Here is a 23,887-nt window from a genome sequence, read left to right on the forward strand (position 1 = left end):
GACAAAGAATTACATTTCTGTAACTATGACAACAGCTACAACTAAAACAAACAAAAACTACTAATACAATAACAGGGCTCGGGGAAGGGGAATCAGAGTATTCACACTCTGCAGACCACTCCAGAATCATAATATCATATGGACATTGTTTGTCCATAACGAAAGCACTTTTGGCCTTGGTGTAGTCAGTGATCACCAAGTTTAACTAATGCATTAATATTCAGACTCCCTGTACTCACAGGCTTTATAGCCTTCTCACAGGTCCCTCATAGCATTTAATAAAATATCAGTATGTTATGGACACAGTAGACATGCCTAATCTTTTACCTACACTGTGCCCATAGCATACTGCTACAGTATATACTGTATTTATGTCCTGTTAGAAACAAGTGCCGTTTCAAGCATTTCCTAAACAAATGTTGGCAGGAAGTCATTATTCATTATGGCTAAAACCTTGAGCAAAACAGCATAACAAGCCATAGATAATATATGCAGGTTTTCACTGATAGAATTATGATGCTAAAATAACCAACACCTATATAGCTATGTACGTATTTCTAAATACTGGCTTTTACAAAAAAGCTGACTCGGGAATTTTCCAATGTATTTCAGATTCACATACTCAAAAAGGATGGGTGAGGTGGACCAGAAACATAATTACTAACTGGAGTGGCCTAAAGGACGCTAGTGAAACAAGAGATGCAAGGTGTGTTTTACTCTCCATTGTTGATGACAGGTGGTGAGAATGGTCCTTGTCAGTCCATAATCAATGTTATTTATAAAATAAGCATATATTACTATTATTTACTTAAAACAAAAGTCAAAACAGCTGTCAAACTGCTACCCAGCACCTTCATGCATACTAAGTGCCTTTAAAAATAATCATCGTGCTGGTATTTAAGACATTCTAGCCTTTAAGTCTTCATACAACTTAGCCTGTTTGTGCCCCTCCCCTAGCCAGCTCCTGGATCTGCCCCTGATCAACACTGTGAACTATTACGGGGGGAAAACGTTTCCGGGTTCTCTTGTATTGTAAATCTAATTACATGTTTCAAAGTGTATTGTTCATCTGTACATGTCATTTCATGTAATTGGCTAGGTATAGTCATCAACAATGGTGGATCCAGGATGGGACGTTTGGGGAAATCCCCCCCCCCCCCTTCCTTTGTGGAAGAGCCATAGCTACTTCTTTTGATTGAAATACTAAACTATAAGTGACACATACACGGTATGGATGGTGTACCATATTGGTATGTAGTATGGTACATCAAATGCTGATGTCTATGTCTCACACCGTGAGTGAAGGTCCAGGTGGGACTTCAGGTGTCCACATGCACCTTCACCTGTAGGACAGCTAGGGTACAGTCTCCTGCAGGAGTGTTGTCTGCACTGACTCATAGCACCTGAGTAAAGCCAGCATTTATCTTGCTTTATCTTGCAGTATATCAGTATAATATCTTGCACATTACTAACTACAAATTGAGGCCCTTCAGAGCTTATTGATGACTGATGAGAACAGTAGACATGCAATCAGTATCATGCCTACCCAGTGAACTAGCACTGGTACATCTGGGGTCTGGTTTAATAGCACATAATTTGTGCATTAATGGTTTTGTGACATGATTGTATCACACACTACAAACACACAGACACATTCACCCACTCAGCAATACTTTACCCCTCTACATGTGAAATACTCCCAACACAGCAATCAAGTAACTACTCTAATAGAGCAATCATGGCTGTTACCCCTGACAGTTTAAGGACACTACTTTAAACCCTACGGTTCAATAATCTGTGTATCTATGCATGACATTTTCCTTCACCAAGCATGGGAATAACATGTGTGTCAGTTTGTATGAGTTTGTGTGTAATTACACTTTAGGTCAACGTGTGGGAGAGTATATATACATTTGCATCTTTACAAGTACTTTCATTGACTCAATTGTAAGAAATAATTAATCATCATTGTTCTCTAGGGACCTGCAGGGAGGCAAAAAATTAGCCTGTGGCACAGGGAGTCAGAAACCTGAACTTGAAAGCTATGTGGTTGAATGCAGGAAACAAAATCCCAGACCAGGTAGTGACTTGATCCACTGCAGTCCAGGCAAGTGCCTGAGGAATCAACACAGCCTGGGATCCAGGATTTCCTCTGCAGTGATCACGACACATTTCATCCCTTGACTTTTGTTGTAATAATTTAGATAGCTACATATCTATAATGTAACACACCTGTGCATTATTGATTGCTGCACAATAATTAATTTATCTACCTTGTTTGTGGTCAGTGTGGCTGCAGTGAAAATAATCCAGTTTGAGGCACCGCCCCTAATGCAAAAGAGCGGGCGGCCCAACCTATATAGATCACGTGCCAATTAATGAAATTTTACTTACCGAACGATCAAAGGTAATAATAGTACAAGGATAGTTAACATGTTGTAATGAGTGGTCTAACCTTAAGAACGCAGACCACCCCATGGAGTGCAAAGATATATCAATCTACAAACGCCTCTACACAGAAAATAAAGCGCCTATTAAATAATTGATTACAAGCTGGGCGATGTTGTTTGGAAGAGCTTCTTGTGCGGCTAGGAACATGATGAGAAGTGTGCCCAGATTGAGGGTTCAACGCGTCTCGAGTGTTGCAAGATTGTCGAGACAAGTTTTGCTATTGGAGCAGAGATGCGCTTTAATTAGAACCAGTCACATGTTATCCGCTGCAACACTTACAGGCGACAAACAGTTAATGGGTAGACTATCGCCAGGGAGTGGCGGTAACCTGGACCTTGAATTGGATGAAGAGGATAGGTTAGTGTTTGTATTGTGCTGTGAAGGCTGAGGTGTTAATTTTGTAGCATATATGCGTTATGCTTAGTTCATTGATCAAGAGAGTTTGCTCTGGTCTACCTGATTGTAAAATTCTAGACCAACTGTTGCTCAGAACACAGCTAACTTGACGCTCTCCCCAACAAGCTGAGTGACGTATATGTGTGTGTAGTATAGAATTTTCTTTTTGTAAGTTGCCCGTTTCTCATCACCTGTCCGCACCACTTTCCACCTCAAAGTTTATTGCTATAATTTAAATTAACAAGTGCACAAGTGTTCAAAGATTGACAGATTCGCCATCTTTTTTCTTCCTGTTTAAAAAAGGTGGTAAAGTGCAAGCATCAGCTTTTAGAAGGCATTGATAAATCATTGTAGTACCAGCTAGAGTTCATCTTTCTATATTATGAACTCTTGGTACCAGATATCCTGTGATTTGGTTACTTCAATAAAACATGACTGACCGCATCACAATAGAGTGAATAGCTGATGAGAAACCGGTGATCTACTTTGCCTGCTAGGCTGTAAAATTAAGAACCGTAATTGAACATGCACTCCCATAATTTATTATATAGAAGTTTTGCATACCTCTACTTAAAACTTCTCTATATATATTGTGAGTGCATACTTTTGATATCCCTGTTGAGGACTTTGGCCGACTAGTACAGGTTTGTGGACACCACATTCCATTTTAGTGCTGGCCGTATGTGCATTAATGTTGCGTCTGTGATCTTCACATTTTGTCAGCTTTTTCCTAGTAGTATATCATTTTCCTGTCTATCACATATCCAAGGTTGTGTAAAAACTGTGCAGTACACAAGTAAACTACACTGGTTTGAAATCTTCAAAATTATGTATTTCCCAACCTGTTCATATGTAAACATTTTAAACATATGATGTTCTATTATAGTTGTTATGATGTTGTATTATTACAGCCTCTCAACGTTGGACTCCGAAGGATGCAGTGAAGGGACGTCATGATGTGACATTGTTATAATTATTATTTTAACAACTTCAATAAAAAAATAGTGTACTCCTACAATAATATTATTCCTACAAGTCCATTATTAAGTATCGATAATGATATAGTTATTGCATTCTAAACATTCCTGATCCGGGCAAGCTGTGTGTTACAGGCACCCCTGTGGGGTGGGGCTGGAGGAAGTTGCCTGCTGGAGGGAAGCCAGGAATGGTGGGGTACCCACTGATTGGAGGAAACTGTTGTCGCAGATGTGGTGGGAGTGGCTCAGCAGTCAGCTGCTGTGGAGGCTGATACATCATTGCTGGTAGCAACGGCTCTTGCTGCAACATAGGTAGGAGAGGTTGTGAAGGCGTGTAGCTAGCTACAGCAGTTGCACCAATCAAATTGTGTGACGACATACTATTGGTAGATGCCATGACAGCAGCGGCCATATTGTAGGTGTCATTACAAATATTATTGAAGGAGACAATTGGCAGGTTTAGTTCCGTCTGTATGGTAGCTCCAGCTGCTCCCTGATCCATAACATTGTCAATGTGATTACCTCGACGTGTTGTATTAATGTGAGGGGTGTGGTCTATTGGCTGATGGGCACTAACTGATACAGCAGTCTCCTCTTCAACTTCATCTGAAGATGACCCTGATTGATCGGATATCATCATCTGTGCTTCTTCTATCTCCACTATGTAAGCTTGTTTCTCTGGGAGGTGATGTGAAGTACAAGGTGAATAAAGAACAATAAGATTATACTAGTGGACGCCTACATAATCCAGTCACTTAGTTAAGGTCCCCAAGAGTTCATAATATTATAGGGGACAGTATCCTACTTCAGTATAGCTTGTACAAACGTAAATTGTGAAGTTATGATGTAATAGCTATAAAATTATACAGTGTGTTACTTGGTCAGGCTTTTTGTTCAGCCTATTCAGTGTACTAAACTACAAAAGATAGCTTCAATAAGCAGCCCATTGGAGGTATTATCAACACTCAAAGTGTGAAAGTAATATCCTAGAGAAACCAGTGTTTTACTGAAATGCTTTATCACAGGATTTGGGATTGAGTTTGTACAGGCTATACTGATACTCTTCCCCCCCTATAATATTATGAACTCTTGGTATTCCTTAGTACATATGACACCTCGTCTATGTTGCATTGGTAGCAATACAATACACTACATGCGGACAGACAGATACACTACCTTGTTCAGAGTAGTGAGATAACATTTGCTTCTTGTACTGATCCTCTTCTTGTTGTTCAAACTGAGACTCCAGTGTGTGTAGTAGGTAGTTATCTACCATCATATGTAGTAGGTGGAATGATCCTGTAGTGTGGAATATACTCTAATAGAACAGTCACTACTGCATGAAATACTGTAAAAATAAGATCCACAACCTGCTTAAAAGTTGCCAAAGGGTATAATAGTTTGTTGCTTTAAAAAACCACCTTAAATTTATGGTTCATAATTTCTTACAGTAGTAATTATTATTTACAGTCAACTCACCAAAACTGGTAGCACTCAACAGGGTTAGTTCCCTGGTCACCTTGGTGATGAAGAATGACCACACCTTCATGAAGTTTGCAGCCAATGCCCTCATGTGATCCTCCCCATCATCAACTCTATTACCCTGTAGGGGACATGACAACTGTGATGGAGAGATTATAGTTCTCAATAGAGAGGTTTTTCAGGGTTTTTAGAATTAATTGTAAAGGTGTCTTGAGGCTTACACTCCATTCATACTGTCCCGGCAACTTGAGATATCAAGCTCGAGTCATGCCTTATTCACACTACTGCGAGAAAATATGCTGGGCCAAACAATAACAAACTAGAATAAGCATGTTTTTGTTTAGGCACTTAGTAAAACTGTACTGAAATTGTAGCAATGGTCAACATGAAGAATATACTCTATGATGTAGCCATGTTGTACAATACTTTTAGAGTGTAGAATTACCTGCTGTGTGGCCAATGGAAGCAATTATTATAATTAAGTTGAGTTGACCAGCCAGGATGCGTTCACATTGTAACCTGGCTTGATGCCATGGTTTGGCATGCTCACGCTGCAGTTTATTTTGTGCCGTACCATGTTGTAGCCAGGTTACACAAGGTAGCGTGAGTGGGGTGTTAACATCACACTCAGTACATACCATGATGAAGATGCTGCTGACGGCGTTCTCAATCCACTCAGCAAAATCTTCCAACATCATCTTAGGTCTGATCATTGGATGTAACTCTGACAGATCTGTAACAGTAAGAGACATTGCTTTACTATGTAGTGGGAATGGTATGTGTATATGTGTATCAATAACAGATTCAGCAAGTCAAGTCAAAGGAGGCTGTCCCTTGGATAAAAGCTAGAATATATCTGCTATTTGGTGCACAAGTATTTCACTAGGTAGGGTTAACAGTGATAACTCTTAGCTGAATATTTGCTCGTGTGTATGTCTGACATATACCACCTAGTAATCTGTACCACACAACACTTACATTGTATGATGATGTCTTTCATTCCATCAGCAAACTGCAGTTCATCCATCACCCATACTGTCTGACACAACACTCCCTTGAGGTCCACCTTCTGCCAGTCATTCCTCATTTGATCCAGCGAGTCATGTGTCCTTGTTGCTACCCTAGCTGCCTACAATAACACAACAATGAAATGACGGTGAACTAACTATTGTATAAACATCTCAACTGATAAGGTATATACTTTAATATAACTAATACATTTAATGTATGCTCTATTAGAGTGTTTTGTCACATGCGTATATCACAAGTACGCAGAAGGTGTAATTGTGTATCATATGTAGCTACACACACACGTACGCACGTACCTTAGCTAGTTGTACTAGTGACGTCAACCTCTTGATCCTCTTACAGAACAAGTCTAGTGCTATGAGGGAGATACATGTTTGACTGGTCACTGGCTCCACCATATTTCTTACCTTTCTCTTTCGTCTTCACTAACAGTTCTGGGAGATCCTTCAATGCTGTCTTCAACCAACCAGGTAGTGACGCAGCAAAGGTGCGGATCTCTTCTGTCAAGCTGAATATAAACAAACAAACAAACAGATGTAAAAGTATGACACACATGACCCATGTTCTCACCTCTCAGGTATCTGTTGTAGAGGGGTAAACACCAATACGGTGGTGATGGTCTTGTACACAATCAGATCATAATATAACAATATATCATTAATCAGAGGATGATCCAGTATAGTCAACATGTGCTCCGGCATACCCTGCCAGAAGTGTAGTAGGAAGTTCTCAATCTGTAATGAGGATGACATGTGAAGGATTACATTTGTATTGTGGCCTTATTTAAGGGGGAGGAGTGGGCAGATGTCTCTTTTCTTGGTTTCCAAAGTGCAAATGTGCAATTCATAACCGAGGTCAGGTCAACGTTGTTTAGATTTAGCAGATAAAGTTCAGATATTGGTCTCCTTGGTGCAAGTCACCAAGCGTCGCTCCCTATATTCAATGGCTAGTGTTATATACAGCACCATTAGGGATAGGTAAATATTTAGACCATATAAAGCAGGTGGCTGGTATTACACTGTTACAGTTCAGGTGTTAGTTACTACATTCACCTCATTGAAGTTAGCTCTTGAAATAGCATCGTAGATCCTCTGGCAGTGGGCGTGGTACATCACCATGAATGTCCTCACCTGTACGTTGTAATGACACACAGTGTGACAGAAATTCTTGGAACAGACAGTGGCATATGACACAGACACAATGAAGGACAAACTCCCTAGGGGGATGGAGTGATCACTTACTTTTTCCTCCGGCAGATTATCAGAGAGTATCAATCCCTTCACATCAGGACACTTGGGTAGGATGGCACTAGGCTTAACCCTAGTAGTGTAGTGACGGTGCATCTGATGGGGAACAATAATATGACAATGAATTGAATTAAGTTTTTGTGTAGTAAAGTTAGTTTCTGCAGAAACTTTACCAATCAACATTTCTCTATTACCATAGAGGTGCTAATTTGATCAAAGGTGAGCATAATGTTTCATGCTACTTGAACATCAAAGGTGTTGACTGGTCACTCCCCACCACACATACTAGTCTGGCGCTGCCAGCCCCTTTGCAAAAAGTAAGGGTCTGGTGAAATAGATACCATATCAGTTCAAAAGGAATTCAATTCGAACAATAGCATTGTGTTGCCAAGACGGTTTGTTTGTGAACATCATTGGCACGCGTTATTGGCTACCGCCAAATCTGAGTGGTAGAAGTGATTTAGTATCTGTGTTTCACCAGGCCCTTACTTTTGTGAACACACACACATACAACACACACACATACAACACACACACATACAACACACACACATACAACACACACACATACAACACACACACATACAACACACACACATACAACACACACACATACAACACACACACATACAACACACACAAAGTCTTTACCACTTTCTGAGAGTGTTCCTTCTTTGGTGCAGGGTTGGCTTGTTTGTCAGCATAATCCTTAGAGTAGTAACGTGATGTGGTCTTGATCCCCAGTCCATAGTAATGGTACCTGTAACACAAGATGGATATGATGGTGTTTAATGGAATAAAGAAATTCATACAACCTTGGGTGTGGCCTTTAATGAGCTAACAAAGTAATTGCACAGTGCCAAATATTTGAGGAAACCAAGCGGGCACTAACTACTGCAAAGTACAAGTGTCTAGGTACTTGTAATGCAGTGGAGTTGCATTTTGTGACCTTGGAACCTATGCTGAAGTGTCCTTATTAGTGAGGTGCCCTGATTTCAGGTCTAAATGTGTGTAATGGGTCCAGGTGTCAAGGTGTGAAGGGTTACAATGTACCACATCATGAGAAAGCCAAGCCTGTTACTATATTCATAACATTACATACATACAGACTACATTCTTTCTCCACACAATAATTAACTGCATAATTATTTATAACAACCATCCCCCATAGCAACACCACAGGTTACTATGGTGATGAGGCATATACTTGATGCGGTCACACTAAACAGGTTTTGAGGTACAACACAAATTTACACGCCTGACACCAGAAATGTTGGACACATATAGCTAATTACATCAACACCCATCAGTGTGTGCTTGTATGGCTTGTAAATTGTATTAGAATGGAAGCCATACCAAATACAGAACAATTATGAAGTTTAAACAATGACTGTGTGTTGGTTGGAAAATCATAATAATGTCAAAGTGCAAAAGTCATTGAACAAAATCCGAAGCAATATAATCATGTTGTTTAGATAAAAAATAGATTTGCTAACATGAAGAATTCTATAGATTTGTCTAAATCCATTGAAATGCGCTCATTACGTATATAAAGGTTAAATACAACTTTAGTATCCTAACAATGATACTAACATGTTGCTAAGAGACAATGTGTAAATGGAAACTACACATAACAGGCTTCCACTTAGTTACCATAGCAACAATGTAACACAAGACTATCTTTACTTTGATTGGCCACGAGTACCTAATCTTCTAGTAGTCAACTTTGGAAATCTTTGTCTGACAATCTGTAATGGACAAGAAACATAATGTTACTACAATACAATAAGACTAATTTAGTGAATTGCAGGACATTATTCATACGTTAACTTCTGTTGTTTACAAAACACATAAAAGGACACCCTGAAAAGTGGACACTTGTCCACAGTCTTCGAACTCCAACCCACATTGGGATCATATTCTTATTAGTAAGATCTCTTATTACTACTGTAGTAAGTTGTCCATACCTTTCCAAAGCTAGCAGCATTGATGGGTACGTAGTTAGATCTAGAGCAATAATCAAGGTAGTGAGAGTAGATGGTGTTACGAGGTAGACAGATACCCTCTTGTAGATCATAATTCTCTTCTAACCTAAACAGGTACAACACAGTGAATATCACTAACAATATTGTAACATTATATGTAGCAATGGTCACTTGAGGACACCTACAGATTCCAGACACTTAGTTAAGGTCCCAAAGTATCCCTTAGTGACCTGGAAAATCAGGACACCTTGATAACAAGAACGCCACAAAAATAGGCTGGCCCAAAATTTATGGATGAGAAAAATAACCTGGTGTAATCACCCAGTCTGTTTATTCACCTATTCATTTAACATAATAAATCTTGCACAAACTAACATACAGTGTGTATAGCGTATGCTTGTAAATAAATGATAGGGAAATGTCAATTGTGGTCTCTGCAATATATACCAGTTGGATACACCAAGGTATTAACAAACACAATAAGAGATCTAAATATTGAAACCATGATACTGAAATATTGAAATATTGAATACTGTAGTGAAAAATCATAAGATTGTTGTAGTATCAAAATAAACTATGTTCACAATATAGGGATAGCTGAGTATAAACTACTTTGCCTGCATACAAAACTAATTCCCATTTATTCATTCCTTGTACCTGGTACTCCATGTATCAAGGGCTGGAGAAAATAACATTGAGGTATCAATTAAAAATAATAGTTTTTAGTATCGCAGAGCTTTAGTAGTGGACTGTAAGTTTAGACCTGAAACACAAACTCCATTATATACTACACACACATACCATAAGGTATTGAATAATACACTATTTGATTAGTACTCAAACACCCATGACTATCCTAACATACCATCTAATTGTGGTCTGAGTAGAATGAGGTTGTAGGTTGACCATCGGAGGACCATCCTCACCTGTGGATAACATGTCACTACAATTAACATAAATTACTACAATAAATCACTCAAGGGACAGTTGGAAGAATCATATCGGGATTTGCTACTCCAGGAAAATTTTCCTTTTAAGGTAGCCCTAGCACTTACACAAATCATTTAACCACAGATATATAAACCCCAGGGGTTTATAAATCTATGATTTAACCACTGTTGCTAGCCAGATGGTACGAATGAGTATTGGACATGGTCAGGTAAGGTAGAGGAGTAACGGAGTAAAATGTATGTATCCCAAAACAACCACATCAACATACTGGCATTACAGGGGATATACCAATTGACCTGCTATCATGCAAGCATCTTACCAATTTCTAAATAGAACTTTTTACTTTGAAGTCTTGCAGTCATTTCCTAGGCTTTCCATTATGGTGGAGTATAAGCATCAAACAGTAAAGCATCACCACCTAACAGCAGTGAACTGTTAACCTCATTACTGTAGCCATGTCTATATGGCCTCTAAGATAAGGCTCATTTGATGACCTCATTAACAAAGCCACCTGCTAATCAAGACCAGTCTGGTAGTACCAACAAGGCTTCATCCTCCATCATTATTACAGGGTAGTTTGTAGACAAATGTTTTACATGATGATGTCACATTAGAACATCATACAATTTTCATTCCTAGTTAATGGTTCTGGCATCCCCACCCTTGTAATATTTCATTATCAACAATAATATCCCCTTGCTGTCCGCCATCCTCATTTCATGTAGGCATTCACTAATATTTTCATGGTCTGCTCTTAAAACACTTAAAATATGTTCTACACAAACATTTATTAAAATATTCAATATTCACTGCAAGAGATTTACAACCGTTGTGCAAACAGACCACTACATAAAACGTCCACTTCGAAGCTCACTATGCAAGGCTAAGCTTTAAATTGACAGAACTCGTTTCTATATTAAATCATGTTTTGCAGACTATTCAAGTACATGACATCACAACAATACACAATAGAACACAGCTGTATTACAACTATAGACACCATTGTCTAAATAATAAATTGGTGATCTAATTTTACAAACAAAAAAAAAGGAGCATGTGGCCCCACCCTGGACTTTGTACGAAACAGCTCCACTATATTATAGTACCTTCAAATTCTCCATCCATATTACACCAATACGAAGCAGTTAGGCTCAATTTACACGTTAGCAGCTGTTATCAACTAGAGTGCCTGCCCTGCTGGATTGGCGCACGAAAATCACCAAGCTAGCAAGCAACAATTAATGCGCCGCTAACTAAGACTTCTTAACACCCCAGCTGGTAGTCGAGACAACACGCAACAAGTTTGGGTGCATTTTCAAACACAGCGGCGCATTGTATTAATGACGAACCTGGTTGCCCGGAGGTTGCCATGTTCCCACCAAAGGATGGCGTAATAATGCGGAAGTCGTGTAGCTTCACTCCTTGAGGTGAAACGTCCTCGCGAGTTACTCACAGTTCAGAGCGCCAATCAGTAGATGTCCCACTCCACAGAACGAAAGGATGTGGTGCCTATACGATAGTCTAACTTCCCCTCCTGTACGGAAAATTGTATCATGACGTCAGCAACTGTAAACATTCCATCACCAAGCAGACTGGTTACCATGGTAACCAGACCAGCCTTGCCCACAATGTAATTGGCGCTTGGTTGCTAAGGAAACCTGTAGGTTGACAAAGAGTACTTTATTTCATATACAAATTGTTCAGTTTTTGGTTTTGTCTGACACAAATGAAGACATAAGAGTATAGAGGTGTCTCCTAGTTTCCTCTCCAGCTAGAGCGTGTGCCTTATCAGTGTAGACCTGTGATGGGTTATTGATCACACATTACTTAACTGGTCATGATGTACCTGTAAGTGATATTGTATCCCTGCTTCTGTGAGGGATCTCATTAGATGAGCTGCGTTCTGGAAGTGGACGTTATCTGGAATAAGGTAAGAATTTATGTATGATCATGAGGTAATGTTAACATATACAATTTTACAAAAAAAAGGATGATCTAGCTACTTATAGTAGGTGATTGAAGCTTGTTGGTCCAGAGACCCGTTGGTAACACAGTGTAGTTTGACAGATTGTAATGTTGTATGTTACAGTATATGCATAACGGTTTGAATATATTCATTTTTACCGTAACCTGATATTGATAATATCAATAACAAATTGTAACCATCAAACCAATGGATGATCATCAATATTCATTAGGTCACTGTTTACACTGCAAATATAATTATAGTAAAGTTTGAAGATTAGTGCCACCACTTTAAAGATGATGTTTATAGCACAAAATATTCACTATTGCAGTTCATGGCAATGTACACTTATTAACAGATCAAAAGTTAAAGGATTGCTCTTCCATAACAATAATATTCTTCATTACTTTGATGATGACAGCTATTAATACAGCAGGATGGCCTAGGCATGGGTGGCGGAGAGATTTTAAAGTTAAATGAAGGTATTGAAGAATTGAAGAAGACGAGGGTTAAATGTTTATTAAAATTAATGATTTCTGTTATTTTGAATTTACATACCATCAGCAGTTCCATGTATCAACAACAAATCCACGTCAGTGAAATTTGCCACTCTTGGCAATACCGATGACTCCTCGTAGCCAATCAGGTTATCCTCTTCAATTGGTTGGCCCATGTAACGCTCCGTATAAATAGAATCTACAGCATTAACAAACTGGCATATATAGGCTGTGGCTTATATATAGGCTGTGGCTATACGACTTACCATAGTACTTCCAGTCAGTGACAGGAGAACGCACAATTGACTTGCTATACACTTTACTGCCGCTACTACCAACCATTGCTGCCATGTATCCTCCGTACGACTGTGTGGATATTAGCTGTAACTAAATGATACTATTATTAGCACTCACAGTTCCATATATGGTTAGTTGTGACCCATCCACATAAGGTAGTGCTTTGAGGTATTCCCCGACTCTTATTTGGTCAGTGGTCTCTAGTAAGCCCAATTGACGATAAACGGAATGTTTAAAACTATAATACACAACATAATATTATATTATGTATTTTCCATCCAATAATTAGTTACAACAGTACATGACCAATATCAAATACAAGGGATGTTTAAAGTCCCACACTTCTTGTCTGGCTAGTAGCTACTAACAAACATTCCCAACATACAAGGAACTTCATTGTCCTCCTACCAAATTATTTTGCCAGTTCACTATATAGCTGTAATGAATACAACCACAGCTCCTGTGACCAAACCATCTTTACCAACTTAATAATGGCCACTATGTCTAGGGATGCATACATCATAGGTGACCAGTCTACTTGTACTCAATTGACCATAATTGGGTTTAAAAATAGAAATGACAACACTGATTTGTGTGAACTTCACAAAGTGCCAGTCAAAAGAAACATGTAATTAGGAATTGTCAGCTGTGTAGCCATTGATACTTCTTGTAAGTGATTTATTATATGTGACCGAATTTTGGAAAATCACCCATATGGGCATATTTGACACTTAAAATATTTAATGATCAAATCACAAACTTTATAATGCAAATCTACTTGTTGATGGTTTTAAGCCATTCTCAATACATTAAATTACAAGAAAATTCTTTAAGTATTTTTAAAACTGTGCCCTGTGCTTATTAGCAACCCACTAGATATAAAAATTCTAATTATTTCATGCGCATCCATATGGGTGCAATACATAAGTATACATGAATTTGAGTATGTAGTCTCTACTACCCTACCAGTATTGTTTTAAAGTCATCTGTAAGACTCTGTATTGCTTACTTGTCACCACGGAAACCAGTTCCTCGTCCATCAACACTAACAATTATCATATCATGCTCAGATGTCATGTACATTGCCCATGAGTCATAATATATTGAAGTCTCTGATATCTGAAATTGATAAAGTGCTAGTTAATAAAACCAATAATAACAATAACAATATGCATGCAAATATTGTGTCATGTTTATAAGAAGTTCATCTAGCTCTGAATAGAGTAAAATCTGGTCATGCTCCTAATCAGGGTGGTCGACACAAAAATTATGGCATGATCCATAAATGCTGCACGGGTAAGAAAATTAGGCAAGGTTCTTTAAAAAATTGTCAAAAAAGGGTCTTTGTATGGTATTCCACGAGACTTCATTAGCCATCTAGTGTTTACACATTTATGGCAATGAAAGGACAATGCTTTATGAGCACATTGTTAAAATGATCTGGCCAACATCAATAATTACGTGTTTGTGGGAAATGTGATCTTTGTTAACAGTCCTCCAACAAGTGTACACAAAAGAGAGTCATTTTTATTACTGATATTAATTCACTCTCAACACAATATCACTTCTTACCATTTGACTATAAGGTCCACCATACACATGTACCAGTGTGGGGTGCGACTTGTCCGGATCAAATCCGTCTGGTCTGATCATTTTACCATATAACTTTGGATCGCCTGAGGGGATGAATAACCACCATGATGAGTGACAGTTTATTGTCTGTACTCCACCCACCATCATTGTTTTCTTCAATGGTGAAATAATGTACTGATGGTACACGATAACCTTCAATTGCTTCCATCAGTTTTGAATTATCTTCCAGTAACATCACTACAAACAAGTTAGTAGCAACATAGTGCTTCACACCAAAAATGCATAGCTACAAATACACTTGTAAGGCTTTGCTTACACAGGGGTACCTGGTGGCAATTAAAGTCTGTAAGAATGATCTCTTTGTAGCACTTATTGTGCAGTACATATAGAGTGTACAGTAGCTTAGTAGCTATTCATTTAGACAATGAACAATCCAGTAAAGCAGTTGATCATTTGTGAATGGATTTTGGAAAAGCAATCCAAATTGCACGTTCAAAGTTCGAAATAAATGGTTTTAAGAACAAAAGTCAGTAATAACTTGCCAAGGATAGCAAGCACACATATTCCTTTCTGACCACTTCCAGTACTTGTAGCTGCTTGCAGAGTTTCCCGCCAAATTAGATTAAAAATCTGATGAGCAGTTGGATGAGCGAAGTAGTGCTCACAAAGGGGTGGAGGGTGGGGGGTGAAAGGGTGGGAAAGACATGACTTCAAAACGGAGGAAGACCATGACTAAAGTACAGACACAAGATTACAGCATTATGTTAGCATCTTAGTGGCTTATATGCAGCAAACTCAATGCAGAAAATGTCTGGCCAACCTTATCAGACCATCTACCAGCACACCACGGATTCCCAAGGACAGAAATCACCATTTAAGCTCACCACACCACCCAGAAAAAAATGTCTCTTAAAACCAGCCTTGAGTAATTTGAGGTTCAAAACCAATAGTACGATAGTGTAGCGTATCAGTTTGGTGTGCAGTTTGGGGTATCATTGCAACACATGTGATGTAAGGGATATCATATACAAGCTCAGACAAAAAATGGTACTAACCAGCCGGGTCTGTGCTAATAGTGCCAACACTGTCTGGTGACAATGCTTGGATTTGTTGGGCCTGGAAGTGCAATAGAGCTAGAGTATTGGTTGGTCATTCAGAATTGACGAGTTGCATAATCGCATTACTGTAAATTGTTTAAGATGTTTGTTGTCAAGTCGTGGTTTCTGATCTCACCTTACATTGAAAATGGAAATGCTATCAACTATGCAACTCCTTGGTTCTGATAGACTAGCCAATATTTTGGCTGGATTGCACTTTAAGAAACTCAAGCAATGTCACCAGACAGTGTAGCATGGGCTCAGCTGGGCACAATACTGCTATGGTGGAAATTATTAGAATAAGAATTTTTGGGCTCAAACTTGCAATACATGAGATTATAAGTTCTGGGACTGTGTATACACAACCAGAAGATTTGGTGATGTGTTGGACAAGGATAACTCCTTACCAGGTGATAGTTCTCCATCTTGATACTTCATTAGTATGGAATATGGAACACGTGGACCTGTTTGACATTAATATGACACCACATGAAGTAATATGACATCATGTGATGTAATATGACATCATGAGATGTAATATGACATCATGAGATGTAATATGACATCATGTGATGTAATATGACATCATGTGATGTAATATGTCATTTGTATACCTTGACAGTGTAGCAGACAATACGCAACAGATGGATCACATGATGTAATGAAGTAGTCACAGTGATCATCAATAGGTAATTCCCATGTCTCCTGATCACATGATAAACACTTTTGATGTTTAGTGCTACAGAAATAGCATACAGCATAAGTAATATGACTGATAGTACTAGCAATTACATATGTAGTTGTACATACAGATAAATTTTACTAAATATCTGACTGCTCTATTAGGGTATCTCAATCTTTTGCAGTAATAAATCCTGCACAGTGTCGTATTTGCATTTATTTTCAGATACATAAATTACTGTTTAAACTATAGTATCAAGATAAATATGTTGTGCACTCAGTAAGAACAGTAAAAATAATATTGATGTCTACAATTACTAGTGTGATACACTCACCTATAGAGGTGACGCTTGTAAGGTTCAGGATTAGCACTCGTGTATAATCTGTGATGTGTAGATCATGAACAGTGACCACACCCACCACCACACCCACTCACATATCATCATCACCAGTAGCAACAATACTGGTCACCTCATATTCCCCACTGGTCAGGAATGATGGGTCACCGTTCTGCAAGATGTGTGAGAACAGCAAACCAGTACATTTCACTACTGACTGGATGTAGCCATTATCAAATTCACAACATGTTACTTATGTACAGAAGAACACATTGCTTATGTTTCCAGTATATATGTGAGTGTCAATAATAGTGGGGTCACTGGGGCACTTATGATCACACTTCGTATAAACACTACAGTACCATGTGAACAAAGTAAATAATGAATGCCCTTTAATTTCTTAATTAAGTCATAAAATTACATGGAGTCAAATCAGCCCAACACTTCACCACTTAGTCAACCTGTATGTGTGTATACATGTATTTATAGTCAGCAATGGTCTTGTTTTTTAACTGCTGAACAAAACTAGATAGCAGTGAGTGTGTAGTGCAAATGATGTGTACCGTAGCACTATCATATTAGCTAGCTTACTAGAAGTACATATACAACATGTATTATATCATTTGCAATAACTCACACTCCAACTAATCTGTGCAATGTGGATGAACCCATCGGATGATTCACCTTGTTGCTGTGACAACAACACTAGTATGGAGTCTTTGTATGCAACTGCTGGTTGAACCTGTATAATAAACCAGGTGTACCATTATAATAAACCAGTTGAACCAGTATAATAAACCAGTTGAACCTGTATGATAACCAGTTATTGTATGGATGGGTGTACTCAGAGATATGATCAGTATAAACTATACAATCAAGATACTCTAATAGAACAGTCACCCTAATAGAGCAGTCAAATAAATATATTGTGATAAACTACAGAAACCATATCAGAGATTCAATCTTAGAGGGTATAATTTTCTGGGGGAGCATGCCCCTAGACCCCCTATTTTGGTATGCTTCATATGCTAGCGCATACTAAGGTATACCTTCCTATTAACTAGCTCTAGTATTATGTAGCTGGTATATATAGGAATATCCTAATATAGTGGACATGCTAGAGAATTGCTTGTATTATATACATACAAACAATTCTCTAGCATGTCCACTATATTAGGATTTGTATTCCTATAACTGGTTCACCTTCACCTGAGCCCCCACCAAAACAATCCTATCAAAGAGATGATCGTATGTTTACTCCCAAATGGTTTTGTACTGGAACAAACATGTTTTCATGTTATAAACATATTTGCATGTGAATTGTCCAGTACTAAATGTATGGGATACTTACAAAGCCTCATAACTCAGCTTGTATCAAAGCATTTGATAAACAGTTCTGGCACATAAAGTGCCACTAAATGTTAGGTCTTTGTAACATGAATTATTAAGTAGAAATAAGGGCTCAGGTGAATGCAAACAGACTATACGTAGTTAATATAGCTAAAACAGCCAAGCTTGCACTACAATCATGTAAATAGTTTAATGGAATTGTTGTTATCTTACTGGTAGATTGACAGTTCATAGTGTACATAGCATTTTCATTGCTGTAGTTGAGTAGGCAACAATACTTATAATTGTGATATAATTATTTATGATAAAAATTGTAAAGCAAAATGTCGTCAGTATTGACAAGGACTGTCGTTAAATTACACCCGTGTATATTGACATCTTGTGAGAGTATTATTTAAACCTCAAAACATGACAAATGACGTTAGATTACTAAGTGAGGTCCCACCCACCCTCTGCACTAGTGACACATACTCACCAGCTCCACCCATGCTTGACTAATGTACTTGTACTGGCTACTAATGCTCCCGTCATCCTGTATGCCATATTGTGCATACACTATTGTGTTCTGCTCTCTGTTCAACCATGCGACTTGCACATGTGACGCACTGATCCATGTGACATCAACAAAGTAAAAATCTCTAAATGACAACAATAATCAAGTAAATACGCAACACAAATAAATGTTTGCACTGTATGTAAGTTTTGTGTTGTGTGTGTAGTGCGTACGTGTGTGTGTGTGTGTGTGTGTGTGTGTGTGTGTGTGTGTGTGTGTGTTTGTGTAGTGCATACGTGTGTGTCCATTTCATGTATGACTCATGGATAAGTAATGTATGAAATGATTATATGTACACAACATAGATACGATGACTTACATTCCAACATCATCTGTAGGCACCTCTAGTAACAATTTATTAGTGACCTCATTAACATCAACAATCACCAAAGAGACCACAGGATTATTTGTACCAGCCTGTAGTGGGTAAACAATATTTGATATAAATTATGCACGAGTGTAAGAAAATTATGAATTTTATAAGCAAGGGAGATCACTGACATGAAAATCTTCGACCACTAATATTATACAAGTACAAACAATGAGCCGGTATATACTGCACTCCTGAAGAAAGCAATCTTGAGTTGGTCAATTAACTGAATGGTTAAAAGGATATCTTGTTGTCTTAAAGTGTTATGGTTGAGTAGTTTTTATGTATGGCTATACTGAAACTGACTGTTATATTAGAGTATTTCGATTGCTCTATATAGTAGAGTCTTTTTATGACAATTTTGGTCCAGTATCAGAGGAGGTCTGACACAAACTAAGCGCTATTGAAAATAATTTGCAGTAATTACATTCTTCAATGGTAAATTCACGGAAAATCAATCCGTAGACAAGATTTGGTGTATTGCAAAGCTACTAGACACTTTTGCAGTTGATTTTCACTGGTTTTCTCTTCCCAACTTGCTGCTTGGTGCATATAGTTAGTTATTCATCACATGACGGTTCCTCCAATAGGCTGTGTATATCAAAACTGAACCACTGGGATTGAATGGGGTTGATTGCACCATTGAATTAAGCATAAGAAAAGAGTTCAATTGGCACGTATTTTTTATTGATAACCCCATGAAATAGCTTCCTGTACAAAAACATATGTGCTCATGTGTGCGTGTCGTACCTCCTCTGGTCTAGTATTGTCACACCTGCCAGACCTATTCCATCACCTGTACACTCAGGAGATGATCCGTCTCTAGTGTTGCATGCAGCTTGTTTGCTGACATTATTAGTAAACTATTATAATTTTACTGTACACTCACATCACAGGAAAGAGCTAAATTTGTACGGATGATATTTTTGGTAGGAAAATACAACCCTTCATGATCCGTTCTATACTATAGCTACCTTACTGTATGATAATAACAACTAGTAATTGATGTCAAAACTTACCTTAGGGTAGGCAATGGAGACAATATCAGTATACGGATTATCAGGATTACCATATATGGGAAAGTTAAAATCACGGACCATACTGTCATTAAACACAGCATAAGTGATGTGTCCTCCATCTGGTGACCACCACAGTGCATAATTGGTAGCCAGTACTTCCTCTAAATTAAAAATGATAGTCACATCAAAAACTTGTTACTAATTTTTACCTTCATAGACCCAGTCTGGTATTCCATATATTGCCACCCTATCCAAACCATATGATGTGATATTCATAGCAACACCCGATCCAATATCATGAAGGAATATCGTGTAACCTGCCACAAAACACTGCACACAATCTAGCAGAGTGTAACACAAAATGATTCTTACTATTTGGGGCACATTAGCATTTGGAGACCACACAGCATATTGAAGCCTAGCATCTTCTATTGGTGATGATAATTCCTCTGCTGTCCTAGTAATCACAAAAATAGCACTGATAGTTGATCCAAATTGTGTTTGACTACCCACTGTTGTTCAACATCATAGATATGGTAGTCAGCTAGGAAGGAGTGTCTGTACACCTATAATGTGATTGGCTGGAATATGTTAACATGTTATCACTGCTGTTACCTTGGTAATCTTTGATATTAGCATCACATATTTCAAACTGTGATCAACTTTATAATCCTGCACCTCATAAGATTCCTACACATAATACCAGAAGAATATGTGATCTACATGAACCTTGGTCACCTCCATTTTATATACTGCACATTGATGGCTGAATCAATATTAGTGGAACCTTTGAAGGAACTACGTACTGTATAGCAGGAAAGCCTTGGCATGAAGAAAGCTTGGCATTGTTTTGCCAAACTAAAATCCAACTAATCGTTCATCCAGTACAAATCCACATTTGCTACTAACAAATTTGTCAACCTTTTCTTGCCAAAATCCTATTGTGGTAAACTCACTACTAAAGTTTTTCAGCTTTCCTGTTATATGAGAAATGTACTGATGGAACCATATAGGCAAGTGTCTTGATTATCAAGATGTCCTTATTAGTGACGTCAGAGAATAAATGCATGGACATTAATCATAATAAGCTTCCTGAAAAACCTAGATTATGAGTGTCTTCTTTGAGCTGGTGAAGAACTCAACTTAGCTCACGATCCAATTGTATCAATATTATCAGGCTACTAAACAAATTCTTCATACATTTTACAAACATACACACAAACACCAATTAAAGATTGTAAATATGTACAGTCGTTACCATGACATCAGCTGGTATTAGTATTGTAGTAGTGTTGGTGTCTGGAGAGTAAAGTGTGACATCACCTGTAGTAGCTGATCTGTGTAGTAACATCCCATCTGTTGGGAAAAGAGATTGTTAACACCATACAATGTTAACTATATGACCGTATGAACTATATGCAAACAAGCAAATCAGTTTGTCCTTAAATGCTACAGTGACCCACTGCTGACTGGATGCCTGACTTTGCGATTACCAGGCCAGTGCTATAACCACTCCACTACCTAAGTATAAACAGTGTACACACACATGCCTGCACTGCCCTGCACACACAATGTGTGTGCAGGACGGTGCAGGCATGTGTGTGTTTGGGGGGGAGGGGGAGCGGCTCCCCCCCCACACACACACGCATGCACACACACAAACACACACACAACAGACCACTAGTCCAGACAGCAGAATACAGTTTGGGATCGAAGGTATCATTAAACACATCATCCAGAGTGAACTGTCTACCATCACGACCACTGGACTCTACATAAATGAGGTCATCACTATCACATACTCTAATATAACATACACATCTTGTATAGTATATAATGGTGTAGTACATAAACAAGAAAGATATACATGAGCTGTACATGTTCAGTAGTAATGATGCGTACTATTGGTAACACTTAACATGATACACTGGTATGGGGTTAATACCCTTGTATTTACTGAGCTCTGCATGTCCCATTGGTATGGTTAATTCTGTTTAAGATTTTCAAGACAGAGTCCCCTTCTTGCTGCACAAAATGAGCTTTGCATCAAGACAGCTCTGATATGTACCTTAACGACATGTACAGTGACCTCTTAACACTACACTGTACAACAAAGTGAACATTATACAAAGTTGAGGCTCAGCTACAATGAGATTGCACGAAGGCCACCGTGTGGGTAAAGAATGTTATATGGCTGTGTTATGTTGGTACAAGTGTAGGTGGTATGATGAGGTCATGTTTTATCACACAGGGTAACATTATCTCCCTTCAGTAATCCATGCATTAGATGAACTATTTCTCTACCAGTGTACATGTACATTTCCCACCCTTATAAAATGGTGATATCTGAGACACCTAGAGAATAGGGCCAACAGGAGGAGGAGACAGTTAGGCCTAGTGCTTATTTATTTATTTATTGTTACTGGGCAGACGGCAATTGCCGATGTGCCCAGGGGGCGATCAACACCCCAAAGAAATCACACATACACATAAGATATACAGCAAACAATTAGATAGACAATAAGTAATTAGTAAACGTATCTATGCTTACTGTACAGAGGGTTAATTTCAAAGTTATTGCTGCACTCACAAAACGTCGAGGGGTATAAACATTCACAAATCACTGATACCAAGAGTTCATAATATAATATGCTTGCTGATACCAACAGAGTACTGAATAACTAGTTGGTGACAATTTACAAGTTTACGTCAATCACGAAAATTGAAAACAGATATATAAGATATGTATATATTTTGTTTGTGATGCAGTATAACCTAAGTATGCTGCAAACAAACCATTAAGAGATGGACGATAACTACCTAGATACAATGGTTTTGAGTATGTAGTGACACACCACACTACTCTACTAATACATGTACACCTGTAGACAAAACTTTGACAACATACTGAGGCCACACAACAGCAGTATTTACTAACAGTTGTAACTTCAGGACAATACCTTCACCATTGTCACACTCTAAGAAATGGAGTTGTAACACACTCCCAAGAAATAAGTGTACGAATGCAAGGTTGACTGGGTTGTTACATTTAACAGAACAGTGTGAGAGTATTTAGACTGTTACAACATACATAACTCTTACACGGTATACTCACCACTGCTTACTGCTGCCGCTATAATTCCAGCTACAGCTGCAGAAATCAGGAACAAGACCACGCCCACCGATATGATGATACAAGTTCGAGAACACAATCTTTTCAACCTGCCACGTGATTTGACCACTTCTCCAGTAGAGAGTACACCCTAAAAGAACATTTACTACAGTATCGTGTTACTAATAGACCTACATCATCATCGATCAAGTGAAGGTTCTCTTCTTCCTTACTCATCACTTTTGATTGTGGGATATTGTAGAGATGCGCATGCGTACACGTGTACGGTTCACAATGAGCTGATGACGTCTACTAGTCCATATACCGGTGATTTTGAGTTTGTCGATGAATTTTAGTATTGGAGGAGTCAGTGATGGCTAGTACTGATAGCTTGCAGGAACAGAAGAGAGCGTTTACTAGCAATCGCGAATTTATTGTTGATAATCTGGACGCCGACGATGTGATTGACGAGCTAATTCAGGAGAAGATGATGGGT

General features: G+C 38.4%; 2 protein-coding genes and 3 long non-coding RNA genes across 6 annotated transcripts; 2 read left to right on the forward strand and 3 right to left on the reverse strand.

Annotated features, from left to right (window-relative positions):
• Positions 1-1,226: 1,226 nt before the first annotated feature.
• LOC136254784 (uncharacterized) lies at positions 1,227-2,545 on the reverse strand. Its single transcript, XR_010700745.1, has 3 exons — positions 2,456-2,545; positions 2,274-2,355; positions 1,227-2,216 (listed from the first exon to the last, which is right to left on the reverse strand). It is a non-coding gene; the product is annotated as an uncharacterized lncRNA (long non-coding RNA).
• LOC136254783 (uncharacterized) lies at positions 2,353-3,894 on the forward strand. The gene is made up of 3 exons (XR_010700744.1): positions 2,353-2,407; positions 2,462-2,808; positions 3,759-3,894. It is a non-coding gene; the product is annotated as an uncharacterized lncRNA (long non-coding RNA).
• LOC136254781 (transcription factor RFX4-like) lies at positions 3,799-12,040 on the reverse strand. Of its 2 annotated transcripts, none has more exons than XM_066047524.1 (15): positions 11,868-12,040; positions 10,433-10,493; positions 9,550-9,673; positions 9,269-9,330; positions 8,234-8,342; positions 7,577-7,678; positions 7,388-7,465; positions 6,906-7,069; positions 6,743-6,843; positions 6,632-6,690; positions 6,285-6,435; positions 5,945-6,039; positions 5,304-5,427; positions 5,001-5,123; positions 3,799-4,502 (listed from the first exon to the last, which is right to left on the reverse strand). In XM_066047524.1, exons 1-15 carry the CDS (start codon positions 11,887-11,889, stop codon positions 3,913-3,915), a joined length of 1,965 nt encoding a protein of 654 aa, XP_065903596.1. In that variant the 5' UTR covers positions 11,890-12,040; the 3' UTR covers positions 3,799-3,912. The 2 variants fall into 2 exon arrangements, with proteins under 2 accessions (XP_065903596.1, XP_065903597.1); XM_066047525.1 differs by lacking the exon at positions 11,868-12,040 and adding an exon at positions 11,625-11,841.
• On the forward strand, positions 11,779-12,725 carry LOC136254785 (uncharacterized). Its single transcript, XR_010700746.1, has 2 exons — positions 11,779-12,448; positions 12,508-12,725. It is a non-coding gene; the product is annotated as an uncharacterized lncRNA (long non-coding RNA).
• LOC136254780 (prolyl endopeptidase FAP-like) lies at positions 12,180-23,664 on the reverse strand. Its single transcript, XM_066047523.1, has 24 exons — positions 23,587-23,664; positions 23,395-23,542; positions 21,958-22,050; positions 21,538-21,635; positions 20,895-20,969; positions 20,793-20,845; positions 20,652-20,736; positions 20,489-20,609; positions 20,280-20,440; positions 19,210-19,307; positions 18,813-18,975; positions 17,625-17,729; positions 17,086-17,159; positions 16,985-17,032; positions 16,583-16,707; positions 16,376-16,432; positions 15,013-15,108; positions 14,851-14,954; positions 14,288-14,397; positions 13,396-13,516; positions 13,248-13,347; positions 13,043-13,180; positions 12,365-12,438; positions 12,180-12,317 (listed from the first exon to the last, which is right to left on the reverse strand). The coding sequence occupies exons 1-24, from the start codon at positions 23,626-23,628 to the stop codon at positions 12,219-12,221; spliced, it is 2,388 nt and encodes a 795-aa protein (XP_065903595.1). The 5' UTR covers positions 23,629-23,664; the 3' UTR covers positions 12,180-12,218.
• Positions 23,665-23,887: the final 223 nt, after the last annotated feature.

This window comes from Dysidea avara, chromosome 4 (assembly GCF_963678975.1).
Source record: "Dysidea avara chromosome 4, odDysAvar1.4, whole genome shotgun sequence".
Lineage (NCBI taxonomy): Eukaryota > Metazoa > Porifera > Demospongiae > Dictyoceratida > Dysideidae > Dysidea > Dysidea avara.

What these genes read in the sequence shown, in the direction of transcription:
- LOC136254781 (XM_066047524.1), bottom strand. Translation starts at nt 11,889, where the DNA reads ATGGCAACCTCCGGGCAACCAG. An exon ending in AGGAACACTCTCAGAAAGTG is followed by an intron (nt 7,679 to 8,233) that starts GTAAAGACTTTG and finishes GTTCCCCATCAG; the next exon opens with ATGCACCGTCACTACACTAC. An exon ending in CAAGAGCTAACTTCAATGAG is followed by an intron (nt 7,070 to 7,387) that starts GTGAATGTAGTA and finishes TCCTCATTACAG; the next exon opens with ATTGAGAACTTCCTACTACA.
- LOC136254780 (XM_066047523.1), bottom strand. Translation starts at nt 23,628, where the DNA reads ATGAGTAAGGAAGAAGAGAACCTTCACTTGATCGATGATGAT. An exon ending in ACCAGACTGGGTCTATGAAG is followed by an intron (nt 20,441 to 20,488) that starts GTAAAAATTAGT and finishes TTTTTAATTTAG; the next exon opens with AGGAAGTACTGGCTACCAAT. An exon ending in CATTGAAGAAAACAATGATG is followed by an intron (nt 14,955 to 15,012) that starts GTGGGTGGAGTA and finishes TCATCCCCTCAG; the next exon opens with GCGATCCAAAGTTATATGGT.